General features: G+C 42.8%; 1 protein-coding gene across 2 annotated transcripts in view; it reads right to left on the bottom strand.

The window, feature by feature from the left end:
* AGO4 (argonaute RISC component 4) overlaps positions 1-15146 on the bottom strand; it is a 43213-nt gene extending 28067 nt beyond the window's left edge. The window contains exons 1-2 of one of the 2 annotated variants that reach the window (XM_032646638.1): positions 14908-15146; positions 8463-8628 (exon numbers count right to left, since the gene is read on the bottom strand). In XM_032646638.1, coding sequence (XP_032502529.1) covers positions 8463-8628; positions 14908-14926 — 185 coding nt within the window. In that variant the 5' untranslated portion in view covers positions 14927-15146. Of the gene's footprint in view, positions 1-8462; positions 8629-14814; positions 14845-14907 lie in introns of those variants that run through there. The other variant, XM_032646646.1, reaches the window with a different exon arrangement.
* Between the last annotated feature and the right edge of the window lie 621 nt (positions 15147-15767).

Below are 15767 nucleotides of genomic sequence, written 5' to 3'. Positions count from 1 at the left end.
TCACTTTTCAGTGAGCTCTTCCCTAACTATACTATTAAAAAATTACATTATGTGTGTGCACGTACCCATATATATACACACACGTGCGTTCACACAAACATCTTACATAATATATATGTAACATATACACAAAATATATACGTATTTACAGTATACATAAATACTACATACACTATATGTATGTGTGTGTGTGTGTGTGTGTATATATATATATATATATATATATATATATGTAAAATCAGTGGCCCATCCTCCATCCCTATCTTCCACCCCTCTTTTATTTTTCTTCACAACAGTTATCATCAACTAACAAATAATATGTTTTCTTTGCTTATTCATTTATTTTTGGACTTTTCCCCCATTAGAATATAAGTTCCTCAAGGGTAGGAACTTTTGCCTGTTTGTTCATGTTGTATTCCCAGAACATAGAACAATACCTGATATACAGTGAGCACCCAACAGAATATATGTCAAATGGATCAATATTAGCCATTGCCACCGCTTCTGTTATTATTGATTTCAGTTATACAACAGCCAAACAATTAAGGGCTTGCATGAGACTGAACTATACCAGAAAGCCAAATAATTGATCTATAATGAGAAAAAAAAACCAAGCCACAAAGAAATACTTCACTTTACAGCAAAAGCATCCTTGGAAAGGCAAGAACTATAATATTATGGACTGCCTGAATATCCCAGCGTGAAAACAGAGAAAAGTAAAGTGGGTGATCTCAGCACACTGTAAAAATATCTGCTATATATAGGGCTATATTCACTATTGGTAAATTCCTGTCATACAGACAACAATGCTTAAATCATCTTATCTAGACCCCTCCTGGATAATGCTAGAATTAAACAGAGCTTCTCAGTTTATGTTCTTCAATACTCCAAGATGATTCTTCTGTCTTTACACTTATATTTTTCTCATGTCCAATACCAACACATGATAATAAAATTTGAATTTCCACATAGTTCTATTTTCCATAGACACCAGTGGCTTCACCTATTTTTACAAATTTCTGCTACCTTTGGACAGTGAAAGAGTGACCTTTCTTCTTCATTCATTAAGTATTTACTGACTGAACAATGATGTATCCTGCATTCTGCTAGAATCTGTGGAGGACAACCAAGTATGAGACAGCAAACCTGCTATCAAGAAACTTAACATCTTAGAGAAAAAAAAAGCCTACATGTTAAAAGAGTTTAGAGAACAATACGATTCATGATAAATAAATTACATGTATTTAAATGTATAAGAGGGGACGAGGGGAAGATGGCGGAAGAGTAAGACGCGGAGATCACCTTCCTCCCAACAGATACACCAGAAATACATCTACACGTGGAACAACTCCTACAGAACACCTACTGAATGCTAGCAGAAGACCTCAGACCTCCCCAAAGGCAAGAAACTCCCCACGTACCTGGGTAGGGCAAAAGAAAAAAGAATAAACAGAGACAAAAGGATAGGGACGCATCCTGCACCAGTGGGAGGGAGCTGTGAAGGAGGAAAGGTTTCCACACACTAGGAAGCCCCTTTGCGGGCGGAGACTGCAGGTGGCGGAGGCGGGAAGCTTCGAAGCCGCGGAGGTGAACGCAGCCACTGGGGTGCGGAGCGCAAAGCGGAAAGATTCCCGCACAGAGGATCCGTGCCGACCGGCACTCACCAGCCCAAGAGGCTTGTCTGTTCACCCGCCAGGGCGGGCAGGGCTGGGAGCTGAAGCTCGGGCTTCGGTTGGAGCGCAGGGAGAGGACTTGGGGTTGGCGGCGTGAACACAGCCTGCAGAGGGTTAGTGCGCCACGGCTGGCCGGGAGCGAGTCCGGGAAAAGTCTGGACCTGCCGAAGAGGCAAGAGACTTTTTCTTCCCTCTTTGTTTCCTGGTGCGCGAGAAGAGGGCATTAAGAGCGCTGCTTAAAGGAGCTCCAGAGACGGGCGCGAGCCGCGGCTAAAAGCGCGGACCCCAAAGACGGGCATGAGACGCTAAAGCTGCTGCTGCCACCACCAAGAAGCCTGTGTGCGAGCACAGGTCACTATCCACACCCCCCTTCTGGGGAGCCTGTGTAGCCCGCCACTGCCAGGGTCCCAGGATCCAGGGACAACTTCCCCGGGAGAATGCACGGCGCACCTCAGGCTGGTGCAACGTCACGCCAGCCTCTGCCGCCGCAGGCTCACCCGGCACTCCATGCCCCTCCCTCCCCCCCACCCGCGGCCTGAGTTAGTCACAGTCCCCGAAGCAGCTGCTCCTTTAACCCCGTCCTGTCTGAGCGAACAACAGACGCCCTCCGGAGGCCTACACGCAGAGGCAGGGCCAAATCCAAAGCTGAGCCCCTGAGAGCTGTGAGAACAGAGAAAGGGAAATCTCTCCCAGCAGCCTCAGAAGCAGCGGATTAAAGCTCCACAATCAACTTGATGTACCCTGCATCTGTGGAATACATGAATAGACAACGAATCATCCCAAATTGAGGAGGTGGACTTTGAGAGCAAAATTTATGACTTTTTCCCCTTTTCCTCTTTTTGTGAGTGTGTATGTGTATGCTTCTGTGTGAGATTTTGTCTGTATAGCTTTGCTTCCACCATTTGTCCTGGGGCTCTATCCGTCGGTTTTTTTTTTTGTTTTTAATTTTTCTTTCTTAATAATTATTTTTCATTTTAATAACTTTATTATATTTTATCTTTATTTTACTTTATCTTCTTTCTTTCTTTTTTCCTTCCTTCCCTCCTTCCTTCCTTCCTCCCTCCCTCCCTTTCTTTCTTTCCACCTTTCTTTCTTTCTTTCTACTTCTACTAATTCTTTCTTTCTACTTTTTCTCCCTTTTATTCTGAGCCGTGTGGATGAAAGGCTCTTGGTGCTATAGCCAGGAGTCAGTGCTGTGCCTCTGAGGTGGGAGAGCCAACTTCAGGACACTGGTCCACAAGAGACCTCCCAGATCCACATAATATCAAATGGCAAAACTCTCCCAGAGATCTCCATCTCAACACCAGCACCCAGCTTCATTCAACGACCAGCAAGCTACAGTGCTGGACACCCTATGCCAAACAGCTAGCAAGACAGGAACACAACCCCACCCATTAGCAGAGAGGATGCCTAAAATCATAATAAGTCCACAACACCCCAAAACACCACCAGACGTGGACCTGCCCACCACAAAGACAAGATCTAGCCTCAACCACCAGAACACAGGCATTAGTCCCCTCCACCAGGAAGCCTACACAACCCACTGAACCAACCTTAGCCACTGGGGACAGACACCAAAAACAACGGGAACTACGAACCTGCAGCCTGCAAAAAGGAGACCCCAAACACAGTAAGATAAGCAAAATGAGAAGACAGAAACACACACAGCAGATGAAGGAGCAAGATAAAAACCCACCAGACCTAACAAATGAAGAGGAAATAGGCAGTCTACCTGAAAAAGAATTCAGAATAATGATAGTAAAGATGATCCAAAATCTTGGAAATAGAATAGACAAAATGCAAGAAACATTTAACAAGGACCTAGAAGAACTAAAGATGAAACAAACAACGATGAACAACACAATAAATGAAATTAAAAATACTCTAGATGGGATCAATAGCAGAATAACTGAGGCAGAAGAACGGATAAGTGACCTGGAAGATAAAATAGTGGAAATAACTACTGCAGAGCAGAATAAAGAAAAAAGAATGAAAAGAACTGAGGACAGTCTCAGAGACCTCTGGGACAACATTAAACGCACCAACATTCGAATTATAGGGGTTTCAGAAGAAGAAGAGAAAAAGAAAGGGACTGAGAAAATATTTGAAGAGATTATAGTTGAAAACTTCCCTAATATGGGAAAGGAAATAGTTAATCAAGTCCAGGAAGCACAGAGAGTCCCATACAGGATAAATCAAAGGAGAAATATGCCAAGACACATATTAATCAAACTGTCAAAAATTAAATACAAAGAAAACATATTAAAAGCAGCAAGGGAAAAACAACAAATAACACACAAGGGAATCCCCATAAGGTTAACAGCTGATCTTTCAGCAGAAACTCTGCAAGCCAGAAGTGACTGGCAGGACATATTTAAAGTGCTGAAGGAGAAAAATCTGCAACCAAGATTACTCTACCCAGCAAGGATCTCATTCAGATTTGATGGAGAAATTAAAACCTTTACAGACAAGCAAAAGCTAAGAGAGTTCAGCACCACCAAACCAGCTTTACAACAAATGCTAAAGGAACTTCTCTAGTCAAGAAACACAAGAGAAGGAAAAGACCTACAATAACAAACCCAAAACAATTAAGAAAATGGGAATAGGAACATACATATCGATAATTACCTTAAATGTAAATGGACTAAATGCTCCCACCAAAAGACACAGATTGGCTGAATGGATACAAAAACAAGACCAATATATATGCTGTCTACAAGAGACCCACTTCGGATCTAGAGACACATACAGACTGAAAGTAAGGGGATGGAAAAAGATATTCCATGCAAATGGAAACCAAAAGAAAGCTGGAGTAGCAATTCTCATATCAGACAAAGTAGACTTTAAAATAAAGACTATTAGAAGAGACAAAGAAGGACACTACATAATGATCAAGGGATCGATCCAAGAAGAATATATAACAATTGTAAATATTTATGCACCCAACATAGGAGCACCTCAATACATAAGGCAAATACTAACAGCCATAAAAGGGGAAATCAACAGTAACACATTCATAGTAGGGGACTTTAACACCCCACTTTCACCAATGGACAGATCATCCAAAATGAAAATAAATAAGGAAACACAAGCTTTAAATGATACATTAAACAAGATGGACTTAATTGATATTTATAGGACATTCCATCCAAAACAACAGAATACACATTTTTCTCAAGTGCTCATGGAACATTCTCCAGGATAGATCATATCTTGGGTCACAAATCAAGCCTTGGTAAATTTAAGACAATTGAAAGTGTATCAAGTATCTTTTCCGACCACAACGCTATGTGACTAGATATCGATTACAGGAAAAGATCTGTAAAAAATACAAACACATGGAGGCTAAACAATACACTACTTAATAACGAAGTGATCACTGAAGAAATCAAAGAGGAAATAAAAAATACCTAGAAACAAATGACAATGGAGACACGACGACCCAAAATCTATGGGATGCAGCAAAAGCAGTTCTAAGAGGGAAGTTTATAGCAATACAATCCTACCTTAAGAAACAGGAACATCTCGAATAAACAACCTAACCTTGCACCCAAAGCAATTAGAGAAAGAAGAACAAACAAAACCCAAAGTTAGCAGAAGGAAAGAAATCATAAAAATCAGATCAGAAATAAATGAAAAAGAAATGAAGGAAATGATAGCAAAGATCAATAAAACTTAAAGCTGGTTCTTTGAGAAGATAAACAAAATTGATAAACCATTACCCAGACTCATCAAGAAAAAAAGGGAGAAGACTCAAATCAATAGAATTAGAAATGAAAAAGGAGAGGTAACAACTGACACTGCAGAAATACAAAAGATCATGAGCGATTACTACAAGCAACTCTATGCCAATAAAATGGACAACCTGGAAGAAATGGACAAATTCTTAGAAATGCACAACCTGCCAAGACTGAATCAGGAAGAAATAGAAAATATGAACAGATCAATCACAAGCACTGAAATTGAAACTGTGATTAAAAATCTTCCAACAAACAAAAGCCCAGGACCAGATGGCTTCACAGGCGAATTCTATCAAACATTTAGAGAAGAGGTAACATCTATCCTTCTCAAACTCTTCCAAAATATAGCTGAGGGAGGAACACTCCCAAACTCATTCTATGAGGCCGCCATCACCCTGATACCAAAACCAGGCAAGGATGTCACAAAGAAAGAAAACTACAGGCCAATATCACTGATGAACATAGATGCAAAAATCCTCAACAAAATACTAGCAAACAGAATCCAACAGCACATTAAAAGGATCATACACCATGATCAAGTGGGGTTTATTCCAGGAATGCAAGGATTCTTCAATATACGCAAATCAATCAACGTGATACACCATATTAACAAATTGAAGGAGAAAAACCATATGATCATCTCAATACATGCAGAGAAAGCTTTCGACAAAATTCAACACCCATTTATGATAAAAACCCTGCAGAAAGTAGGCATAGAGGGAACTTTCCTCAACATAATAAAGGCCATATATGACAAACCCACAGCCAACATTGTCCTCAATGGTGAAAAACTGAAAGCATTTCCATTAAGATCAGGAACAAGACAAGGTTGCCCACTTTCACCACTCTTATTCAACATAGTTTTGGAAGTTTTAGCCACAGCAATCAGAGAACAAAAGGAAATAAAAGGAATCCAAATCGGAAAAGAAGAAGTAACGCTGTCACTGTTTGCAGATGACATGATACTATACATAGAGAATCCTAAAGATGCTACCAGAAAACTACTAGAGCTAATCAATGAATTTGGTAAAGTAGCAGGATACAAAATTAATGCACAGAAATCTCTGACATTCCTATACACTATCGATGAAAAATCTGAAAATGAAATCAAGAAAACACTCCCATTTACCATTGCAACAAAAAGAATAAAATATCTAGGAATAAACCTACCTAAGGAGACAAAAGACCTGTATGCAGAAAATTATAAGACACTGATGAAAGAAATTAAAGATGATACAAATAGATGGAGAGATATACCATGTTCTTGGATTGGAAGAATCAACATTGTGAAAAAGACTCTACTACCCAAAGCAATCTACAGATTCAATGCAATCCCTATCAAACTACCACTGGCATTTTTCACAGAACTAGAACAAAAAATTTCACAATTTGTATGGAAACACAAAAGACCCCGAATAGCCAAAGCAATCTTGAGAACGAAAAACAGAGCTGGAGGAATCAGGCTCCCTGACTTCAGACTATACTACAAAGTTACAGTAATCAAGACAGTATGGTACTGGCACAAAAACAGAAAGATAGATCAATGGAACAGGATAGAAAGCCCAGAGATAAACCCATGCACATATGGTCACCTTATCTTTGATAAAGGTGGCAGGAATGTACAGTGGAGAAAGGACAGCCTCTTCAATAAGTGGTGCTGGGAAAACTGGACAGGTACATGTAAAAGTATGAGATAGATCACTCCCTAACACCATACACAAAAATAAGCTCAAAATGGATTAAAGACCTAAATGTAAGGCCAGAAACTATCAAACTCTTAGAGGAAAAAAGGCAGAACACTCTATGACATAAATCACAGCAAGATCCTTTTTGACCCACCTCCTAGAGAAATGGAAATAAAAACAAAAATAAACAAATGGGACCTAATGAAACTTCAAAGCTTTCGCACAGCAAAGGAGACCATAAACAAGACCAAAAGACAACCCTCAGAATGGGAGAAAATAATTGCAAATGAAGCAACTGACAAAGGATTAATCTCCAAAATTTATAAGCAGCTCATGCAACCCAATCCAAAAATGGGCAGAAGACCTAAATAGGCATTTCTCCAAAGAAGATATACAGACTGCCAACAAACACATGAAAGAATGCTCAACATCATTAATCATTAGAGAAATGCAAATCAAAACTACAATGAGATATCATCTCACACCAGTCAGAATGGCCATCATCAAAAAATCTAGAAACAATAAATGCTGGAGAGGGTGTGGAGAAAAGGGAACACTCTTGCACTGCTGGTGGGAATGTGAATTGGTACAGCCACTATGGAGAACAGTATGGAGGTTCCATAAAAAACTACAAATAGAACTACCATATGACCCAGCAATCCCACTATTGGGCATATACCCTGAGAAAACCATAATTCAAAAAGAGTCATATACCAAAATGTTCACTGCAGCTCTATTTACAAATGCCCGGAGATGGAAACAACCTAAGTGTCCATCATCGGATGAATGGATAAAGAAGATGTGGCACATATATACAATGCAATATTACTCAGCCATAAAAAAAAAACGAAATTGAGCTATTTGTAATGAGGTGTGTAGACCTAGAGTCTGTCATACAGAGTGAAGTAAGTCAAAAAGAGAAAGACAAATACCATATGCTAACACATATATATGGAATTTAAGAAAAAAAATGTCATGAAGAACCTAGCGGTAAGACAGGAATAAAGACACAGACCTACTAGAGAATGGACTTCAGGATATGAGGAGGGGGAAGGGTAAGCTGTGACAAAGTGAGAGAGAGGCATGGACATATATACACTACCAAACGTAAGGTAGATAGCTAGTGGGAAGCAGCCGCATAGCACAGGGAGATCAGCTCAGTGCTTTGTGACCGCCTGGAGGGGTGGGATAGGGAGGGTGGGAGGGAGGGAGATGCAAGAGGGAAGAGATATGGGAACATATGTATATGTAAAACTGATTCACTTTGTTATAAAGCAGAAACTAACACACCATTGTAAAGCAATTATACTCCAATAAAGATGTAAAAAAAAAATTATAAGAAGCCTACTCTTTCTAATCCTTACCTGTTGACTCTACGAGGCCGTTTTTCTGGTTTAATATCCACGTCATAGTGATACACATCTATTTTAGGAATCTGAACCTGAAAATGATTGGCTAACAGTCGAATTGGTTTTCCAACAGTTCCAAGGCCAGGACGACGAGGCGGCTGAAACAGGCTGGTTGGAGGTCCTGAAGAGAATGAAAGATATTGGATGTGCTATTTGTTTGTGAAGGATAATATTCCCCTCATGATCATGATGATGATGATAATAGCTACAATTGGAAATTCCCTGGTGGTCCAGTGGTTAGGACTCTGCACTCTTACTGCCAAGAACCCGTGTTCAATCCCTGGTCCAGGAACTAAATTCCCACAAGCCACATGGCACAACCAAAACAAAACAAAAATAGCTACAATTATTGAGATCTTATTATTCACTGAACATACTCTGACATACAAAGATCAAAAGTTTTTTGACCTAAGACTCTCTAGATTTCTAAATATTTTGCCATGTTGCTATTATTCTTAATATGGGGGATGTCAACATTAGACACAGTATGATGAACCCTCAGAGGCAATCTACTGTCTAAAACCTTTTATCAGCATCAGTAGATCTACAGCTAGGCTTACAAAATTATATGCATTTTAAAATAAAACCATCTCGGACTTCCCTGGTGGCGTGGTGATTAAGAATCCGCCTGCCAATGCAGGGGACACGGGTTGGAGCCCTGGTCCGGGAAGATCCCACATGCAGTGGAGCAACTAAGCCCGTGCACCACAACTGAGGCTGCACTCTGGAGCCCATGTGCCACAACTACTGAAGCCCGCATGCCTAGAGCCCGTGCTCTGCAACAAGAGAAGCCACCACAATAAGTAGCCTGCGCACCGCAATGAAGAGTAGCCCCCGCTCGCCACAAGTAGAGAAAGCCCATGCGCAGCAAAGAAGACCCAACACAGCCAAAAATAAATAAATTTTAAAAAATAAAATAAAAAAAAATAACAGTACTGAGGCTGAGAAACCTTGGTCTAGATACGGCAGTCATTCCAAATTATTCCATTGATGGTTCACAAGATATTCCATAAAAAGAAAGGATTCCATAAGCTAAAGAAACTGCATATTCCCTCCCCTGCTTAAAATTCCAATGTATATTATCGTGTTAAATTCTCTAAGAAGTCATGTAATAAATAAACCTGTTAAATTTTAACTCATCATTTACCTAACTTGTTTTTCCCTAGAACACACCCGCACACACACACTCTTTCTCTCTGTTTTTATTTATTTTTTTAGATTTTTTTTGATGTGGACCATTTTTTTAAATATAATTTTATTTATTTAATTTATTTATTTGTGGCTGTGTTGGGTCTTCATTGCTGTGCGCAGGCTTTCTCTAGTTGCAGCGAGCAGGGGCTACTCTTCGTTGCGGTGCACAGGCTTCTCGTTGTGGCGGCTTCTCTTGTTGCGGATCACGGGCTCTAGGTGCGCAGGCTTCAGTAGTTGTGGCTCGCGAGCTCTAGAGCGCAGGCTCAGTAGTTGTGGCACATGGGCTTAGTTGCTCCGCAGCATGTAGGATCTTCCTCGATGAGGGCTCGAACCCGTGTCCCCTGCATCGGCAGGTGGATTCTTAACCACTGCGCCACCAGGGAAGCCCCTGATGTGGGCCATTTTTTAAGTCTTTATTGAATTTGTTACAATATTGCTTCTGTTTTATGTTTTGGTTTTTTGGCCGCTAGGCATGTGGGATCCTAGCTCCCGACCAGGGATCAAAGCCGCACCCCCTGCACTGGAAGGCGAAGTCTTAACCACTGGACCACCAGGGAAGTCCCTCTCTCTGTTTTTAAAATCAAACATCTATCAGTACTCAGTAGATAAGGATTTAGGGAAACACGGTCTGGGAAATATCTGTCTACAGAAAATCTTACTCCTTTTTGATTATAATGTCAAATGGACACTGGCCTAAAAAACAAACATCTTTTCTGCTATGAATAGGTGTTGAGTAAAGTGAGCTGTGTTTACAAAGGAAAGTTACAACAGGTTTTCTTGTTGCAATGGTATTTCACCAAGAACAAAGACAATTCACTAAGGAGAGAAAACTCTGCAGCAAGAAGCTGTTCTGGTCCAACGTCACTTAGGAAAATCAAAGCAAAGACTTTAATGAAATTTGTGTTGACAGATCACCACATACTAATTTTTAAAGGACTGAAAATCTTTTCATGTATTAAATTCACTGTTCCTTCTTCCCCTAAATTATACTCATCCTTCGAAACTCAGGTTGAGTGCAACCTCCTTGGAAAGCCTTTCCAGGATCTCCCAGGCTAGAGGATGCATCTTCTGTGTTCCCAAGAACTTCTGTATAAGGGAGCACTTAGGACAAGTACCTAGAAACAACTTGTTAAATTACTGTCTCCTTCACTAGACTGTAAACTCTTAGAAGAAAGGCACTTCCAGTTCGTTGTTATCTCAATACCTAATTCAATGATGAGCACATTGTAGGAATTCAATAAATGTTGAACTGAACAGTACCAATAATCCCTGTAGCAGATCCAGGTAGAAACTAAACAGAAACCTAGTCATTTCTAAAACAAAAGAATTGACGATTATCTTTTCATTAAAACAAAAAAAGCACTTAATTTATACTAAAAATATTATTATTCCTTGGAGTTGAGTTCCACTTCTGGTGAACAAGGGGATCTACTCTTGGTGTGATACGGCATTTATAAACAAGGTAAGAAGTAGATAATAAATAATATCAGAGGTAGACAGGCATACTAGATTAACCCAATTAAATCACATAAAAAAGTCAGCCCTGCATATTCCGAGATATGCTTAAACAATCTTTGTATCGCAAATCCAGCTTTATGACAGAAATTTGCAAACAGAAATTTGGATCAAGTGACTTGCCCAAGGATGTATGACTAGACTAGGTCTCCTTACTCCCAGTTCAGGGCTTTTTCTTCTCCAATTTACTTCACAATCCTATGGCATCTATACCTCTCTAAAGTACTTGATGCCCTTTAAAGAGGCAGAGGCAGAAGAAATGAAGGAAAGGGATTAAGAAGTGGAGAAAAGCAGAGTGTGTGTCTTTTCCATGGCAAGAGAGAAAAGTTAGAAGGTGAGTGATCATTCCTTTTAATAAGTTTAGAAGACTTATTTAGAAAGATATATTCTAAAATTGTTCATCCCCAAAGCTGGTTTCTTTGAATTTATCAAACGACTTACAAAGAAATAAATCACAGTGCCTAAGGCTCTGGAACTCCTGGTTTTACCCCTCCCTAACTGCACGACTAGGGCCAGTTTCTTAGCCAATCGGTGCATCAATTTCCTTATCTATAAAATGGAGGAGGTATGATAATAATAGCATCCATCTCATAAGGCTGCTGTGAGGATCTCATGAGACAATGTATATAAAAGGCTTAACACGGTGCCTCACAATGGTAAGCACTCGACAAATGTTAGCTATTATGACTGAGCTTGCATAAATATTATAGTTATTGCTCAAAGGACTTCATGTGGGGAGCATCTCCAAAATTTAGTGACAAAGTCAGAGAATGACATCTTCCAAAAAGGTAACAAATATGACTCAATACAGATTAGATGAAGTCAGCTTAATAGAAGAGGAGGGCATTAGACAAGGAGTCAGGTGACCCAGACTCATCCTCACCACTCAGCCTTGAGACCTTGATAAAGTCACTTAAGCTCTCTGAACCTATTTTCTCATCTGTAAAATGGGGATCATACCTGCCTTGCCTACCTCACAGAGAATTAAGTGAGCTAACAGCTAAGAAAGCACTTTCCAAACTGTAAAGCACTGTAAAAATCAATATTACTATTAATATAAGCAAAATAAATGGTAATATTATTAAATATATTTATTTCCAAGTTATTGTTGTCAGAAATCGAAATTGGGTGAGGGAGAGCAGAGCAAGACTAAACATGCTTCAATGATTGTTCAAGCTAGGAGGGAACAGAGCACTAGATCCATGTGCTTTAACAAAGAAGCAGGAAAGCTTCTCTAGGTTCTTAGCCTGGGTGAAACATCCCACAAGACTATCAACTCCCTTTGCTCTAATTCCATGCTCAGCAAGCAGCTTCTTGTTATTAATTGGGTTTCCAAGGTACTGTGATACCAGAAAAGGAGTTTGTTAGACAGCAGGCAAGAAAATATTCCAGTCAACAGAAAAGATCTGTGTGACATTGTGGCTTATTCATTAGTGTCTTATGAATGTGGTTAGTGAGAATTAATTTTCCTCAATCCTGAGTGAAATGATAAGTCCTGCAAAATCTAAAATCAAACCAAAAAGAGAGTCCCTGGGATGTTCCTAACACTGCCAGGTTGATCTTTTCCATGAAATTTGGTTTGTATACACAGTTACATAGTCTCTTTCAATATCAGCTCATAAATGCAACAGTTGATTCAATTATGACTTTCTAGCAGGGGAGGGAGGGAAGAAACATTTGTTGAGTATCTCCAATGCATGCTGTCTACAACAAGGCTTCCCACATACATTACCTTATTTCATTCTCACAACAATCTTGCAGCACATAATTATTATTACCCTTTTTTATAGATGCGGAAATGAAAGTTCAAAGGAATTAAGTAATTTGCCCAAGGTTATACAACTATTAAATTACTAGATTGGATGTGAACAGAAGTCTGTTACATTCCTAAAGACCTGATCATGCCTTTAGCCGGGGGACATAGCTGAAGTAACCCTGTGTAATACACTGAGGTTTATCAAATAATATTAATGTGATAAAACCAGTTTATTTTTAAAAGGCATATGAAATTTGACTACGAAGTCCTTTAAAAAATACTCTAAGGGGCTTCTCTGGTGGCGCAGTGGTTAAGAATCCGCCCGCCAATGCAGGGGACACGGGTTCGAGCCCTGGTACGGGAAGATCCTACATGCCTCGGAGCAACTAAGCCCGTGCACCATGACTACTGAGCCTGTGCTCTAGAGCCCGCGAGCCACAACTACTGAAGCCCGAGTGCCTAGAGCCCGTGTTCCACAACAAGAGAAGCCACCGCAACGAGAAGCCTACATACCACAACGAAGAGTAGCCCCTGCTCGCTGCAACTAGAGAAAGCCATGCACAGCAACGAAGAACCAAAGCAGCCAAAATAAATTAATTAATTAAAAAGAATCCCAAAACTCTAGGGACTTCCCAGGTGGTCCAGTGGTTAAGACTTCGCCTTCCAGTGCAGGGGGTGGGGGGTTGGATCCCTGGTCCAGGAGCTAAGATCCCACATGCCTCGTGGCCAAAAAAAAAAACAAAACATAAAACAAAAGCAATACTGTAATAAAATCAATAAAGACTTTAAAAAAAATACTCCAAGCAGCAAATTAAAGTGGAGTTGAATCATTCAGCTATGTAAACAAGTTTCAAGTAAACAAACTTGCAAACTTTCCAAACTCAAATGGTAGACTGAGTTTTCTATGCACTAAAAAAATGAAATGCTCTACAACTAAGACTACTATGTAGATAAGGTATGATATTAAAGTTAATTCTAACACAGCCCCTAAACCCTGCCCTACTTAGCCAAGACATCAGAAACTTGTTGGGGTTCCAGATGGGAGCAGCAGACTCCAATCTGCAGGGCATTTGTTACAACTTGGAATGGTTCTTCTTGTTTGGGCAGAGTCGAGGAGATAACCAGAGGCCATTCATAATACAGTTTCCAAAGCACTTTCTCCTTCATTTGATCCTCACAACTACTTCTAACCCAATTAGAAGATACTCAGAGTATTAAAGCCGGAGCTGGAGCCTCTGGCTGGTAACTCGCCTGTCACTGAGGAGCCACGACAGACCACTCTGGGTCTCTTGCACAGACTGACAGGTAGACAGAGGCCGAAGGCCACATTCCCCGAGACTTCAGGGCCTTTGAGAAAGGGTGGTCACTTTGCCCCTTGGCCTTGGGGGCTAATGAGAAGTGTTTTGGGGAAGTTCTCTTTCTTCCTTATCTGAGGGCTCTGGACTGTCAGTGCAAAGAAAAATAGGGGTGCGGCCCCAAGCCAAGAATACCCCTGGCAGTAGATGGTGGAGTCCTTCCTGGTCCGGTCCGGTCAGGGCCAGGCCTCCGCTGCGCACCTGGCACAGATCGCGTCCCTTCTGAAGCCCAAACTGGCCTCGCCTCCACCCTGGAGCACAAACCAACTCCCTGAGGTTGGGTCAGGTCTCCCTTAGACCTGGGGACGCGGGTCACCTTCCTCCGTGACCTCGTTCCTTCCTTAGACCTCGAGAACTGGCTCAGATCTCCAGGCTGGGGCGCGGAACCCGCCCCCCCCACCCCACCCCCGCCGAGGCCAGGGTCAGCTCCCTCCGCCTTGTGCAATGGGTCCCCCTCCCCCAGGCCTGACGGCCCAACCCAGGTACGCACAAGCCGATGGGGGCCACGGGGAGCTGCCAGCCCGTCCGCCCGCCCACCCGTCCCCGGGTCCGGTCCTGGTCCCGGCCCGAGCGTCCTCCTCACCGGGTCCCAGCGCCTCCATGGCGGCGGCGGGGGCCGCCTCGCCGCGGTCCCCGGCGCCTCCCGCTCCGGGCCCCGCCGCCGCCGCCGCCGCCGCCGCGTAACGCTTGATCTCCGGAATATTGGCGCTATGGGGGCGCCGCGGAGACGCGGGCGCTGAGCAAGGGGCGGCGGCGGCGCCCGGCCCGGGGACAGGGACCCGGCTCCCGCGGCTCTTCCGGCCTCAGCGACAACAAAAACAATCCCCGCCGCCGCCGCCAGCGGGAGCGGGAGCGGGAGCCAGCGCGCGCGCCCGTCGGGCGGGGAGAGGGCGCGGGGCGCGCGCGGCCAGGGGTCCCGGCTCACGGAGGGGGCGTGCACAGCCCTGGAAGCCGGGTCCACCCGGCCCGAGGCGGGGTGGGGCGGGGGTGGGCGCGCGCGCCCTGAGGGGGCAGCGCCCAGAGGACGTGTCGGGGGCGCGCCCGCCCGCCCGCCCGCACTGCCCTGTAGCCGAGGGAGGCCTTCCCAGGCGAAGGGCTCTGGGGGGTCTACATGCTGTCCTCCCAGAGAATTCCAATACACAAGTGCCCGGAGAAAGATCGGGATTGCAGACCCCACTGATCCAGACACAGCACTCCACTTCCGCCCGTGGAAAGTGTCCTAAGATGCACGTCGGACACCTCTCCTCCTTCCTCCCACCTCAGACCACTTCTTTCTCCTCTGTCTCCTCTTTCTCCACTGTCCTGGGACTGAGAACACTGGGGTCACCACGGACGCAGCATTTTCCTTCCACTTCTTCATCCAAGACTGTACACCCAGGTGCTCTTCCCAACCCATGCAGCCGAAAGCACCATGGGAATGGACTATGATGAATGATGTGTTCT

This window comes from Phocoena sinus, chromosome 1 (assembly GCF_008692025.1).
Source record: "Phocoena sinus isolate mPhoSin1 chromosome 1, mPhoSin1.pri, whole genome shotgun sequence".
Taxonomy (NCBI): Eukaryota; Metazoa; Chordata; class Mammalia; order Artiodactyla; family Phocoenidae; genus Phocoena; species Phocoena sinus.
Note: the sequence above shows the minus strand (reverse complement) of the source record. Positions and strands in the feature narration are given on the sequence as shown.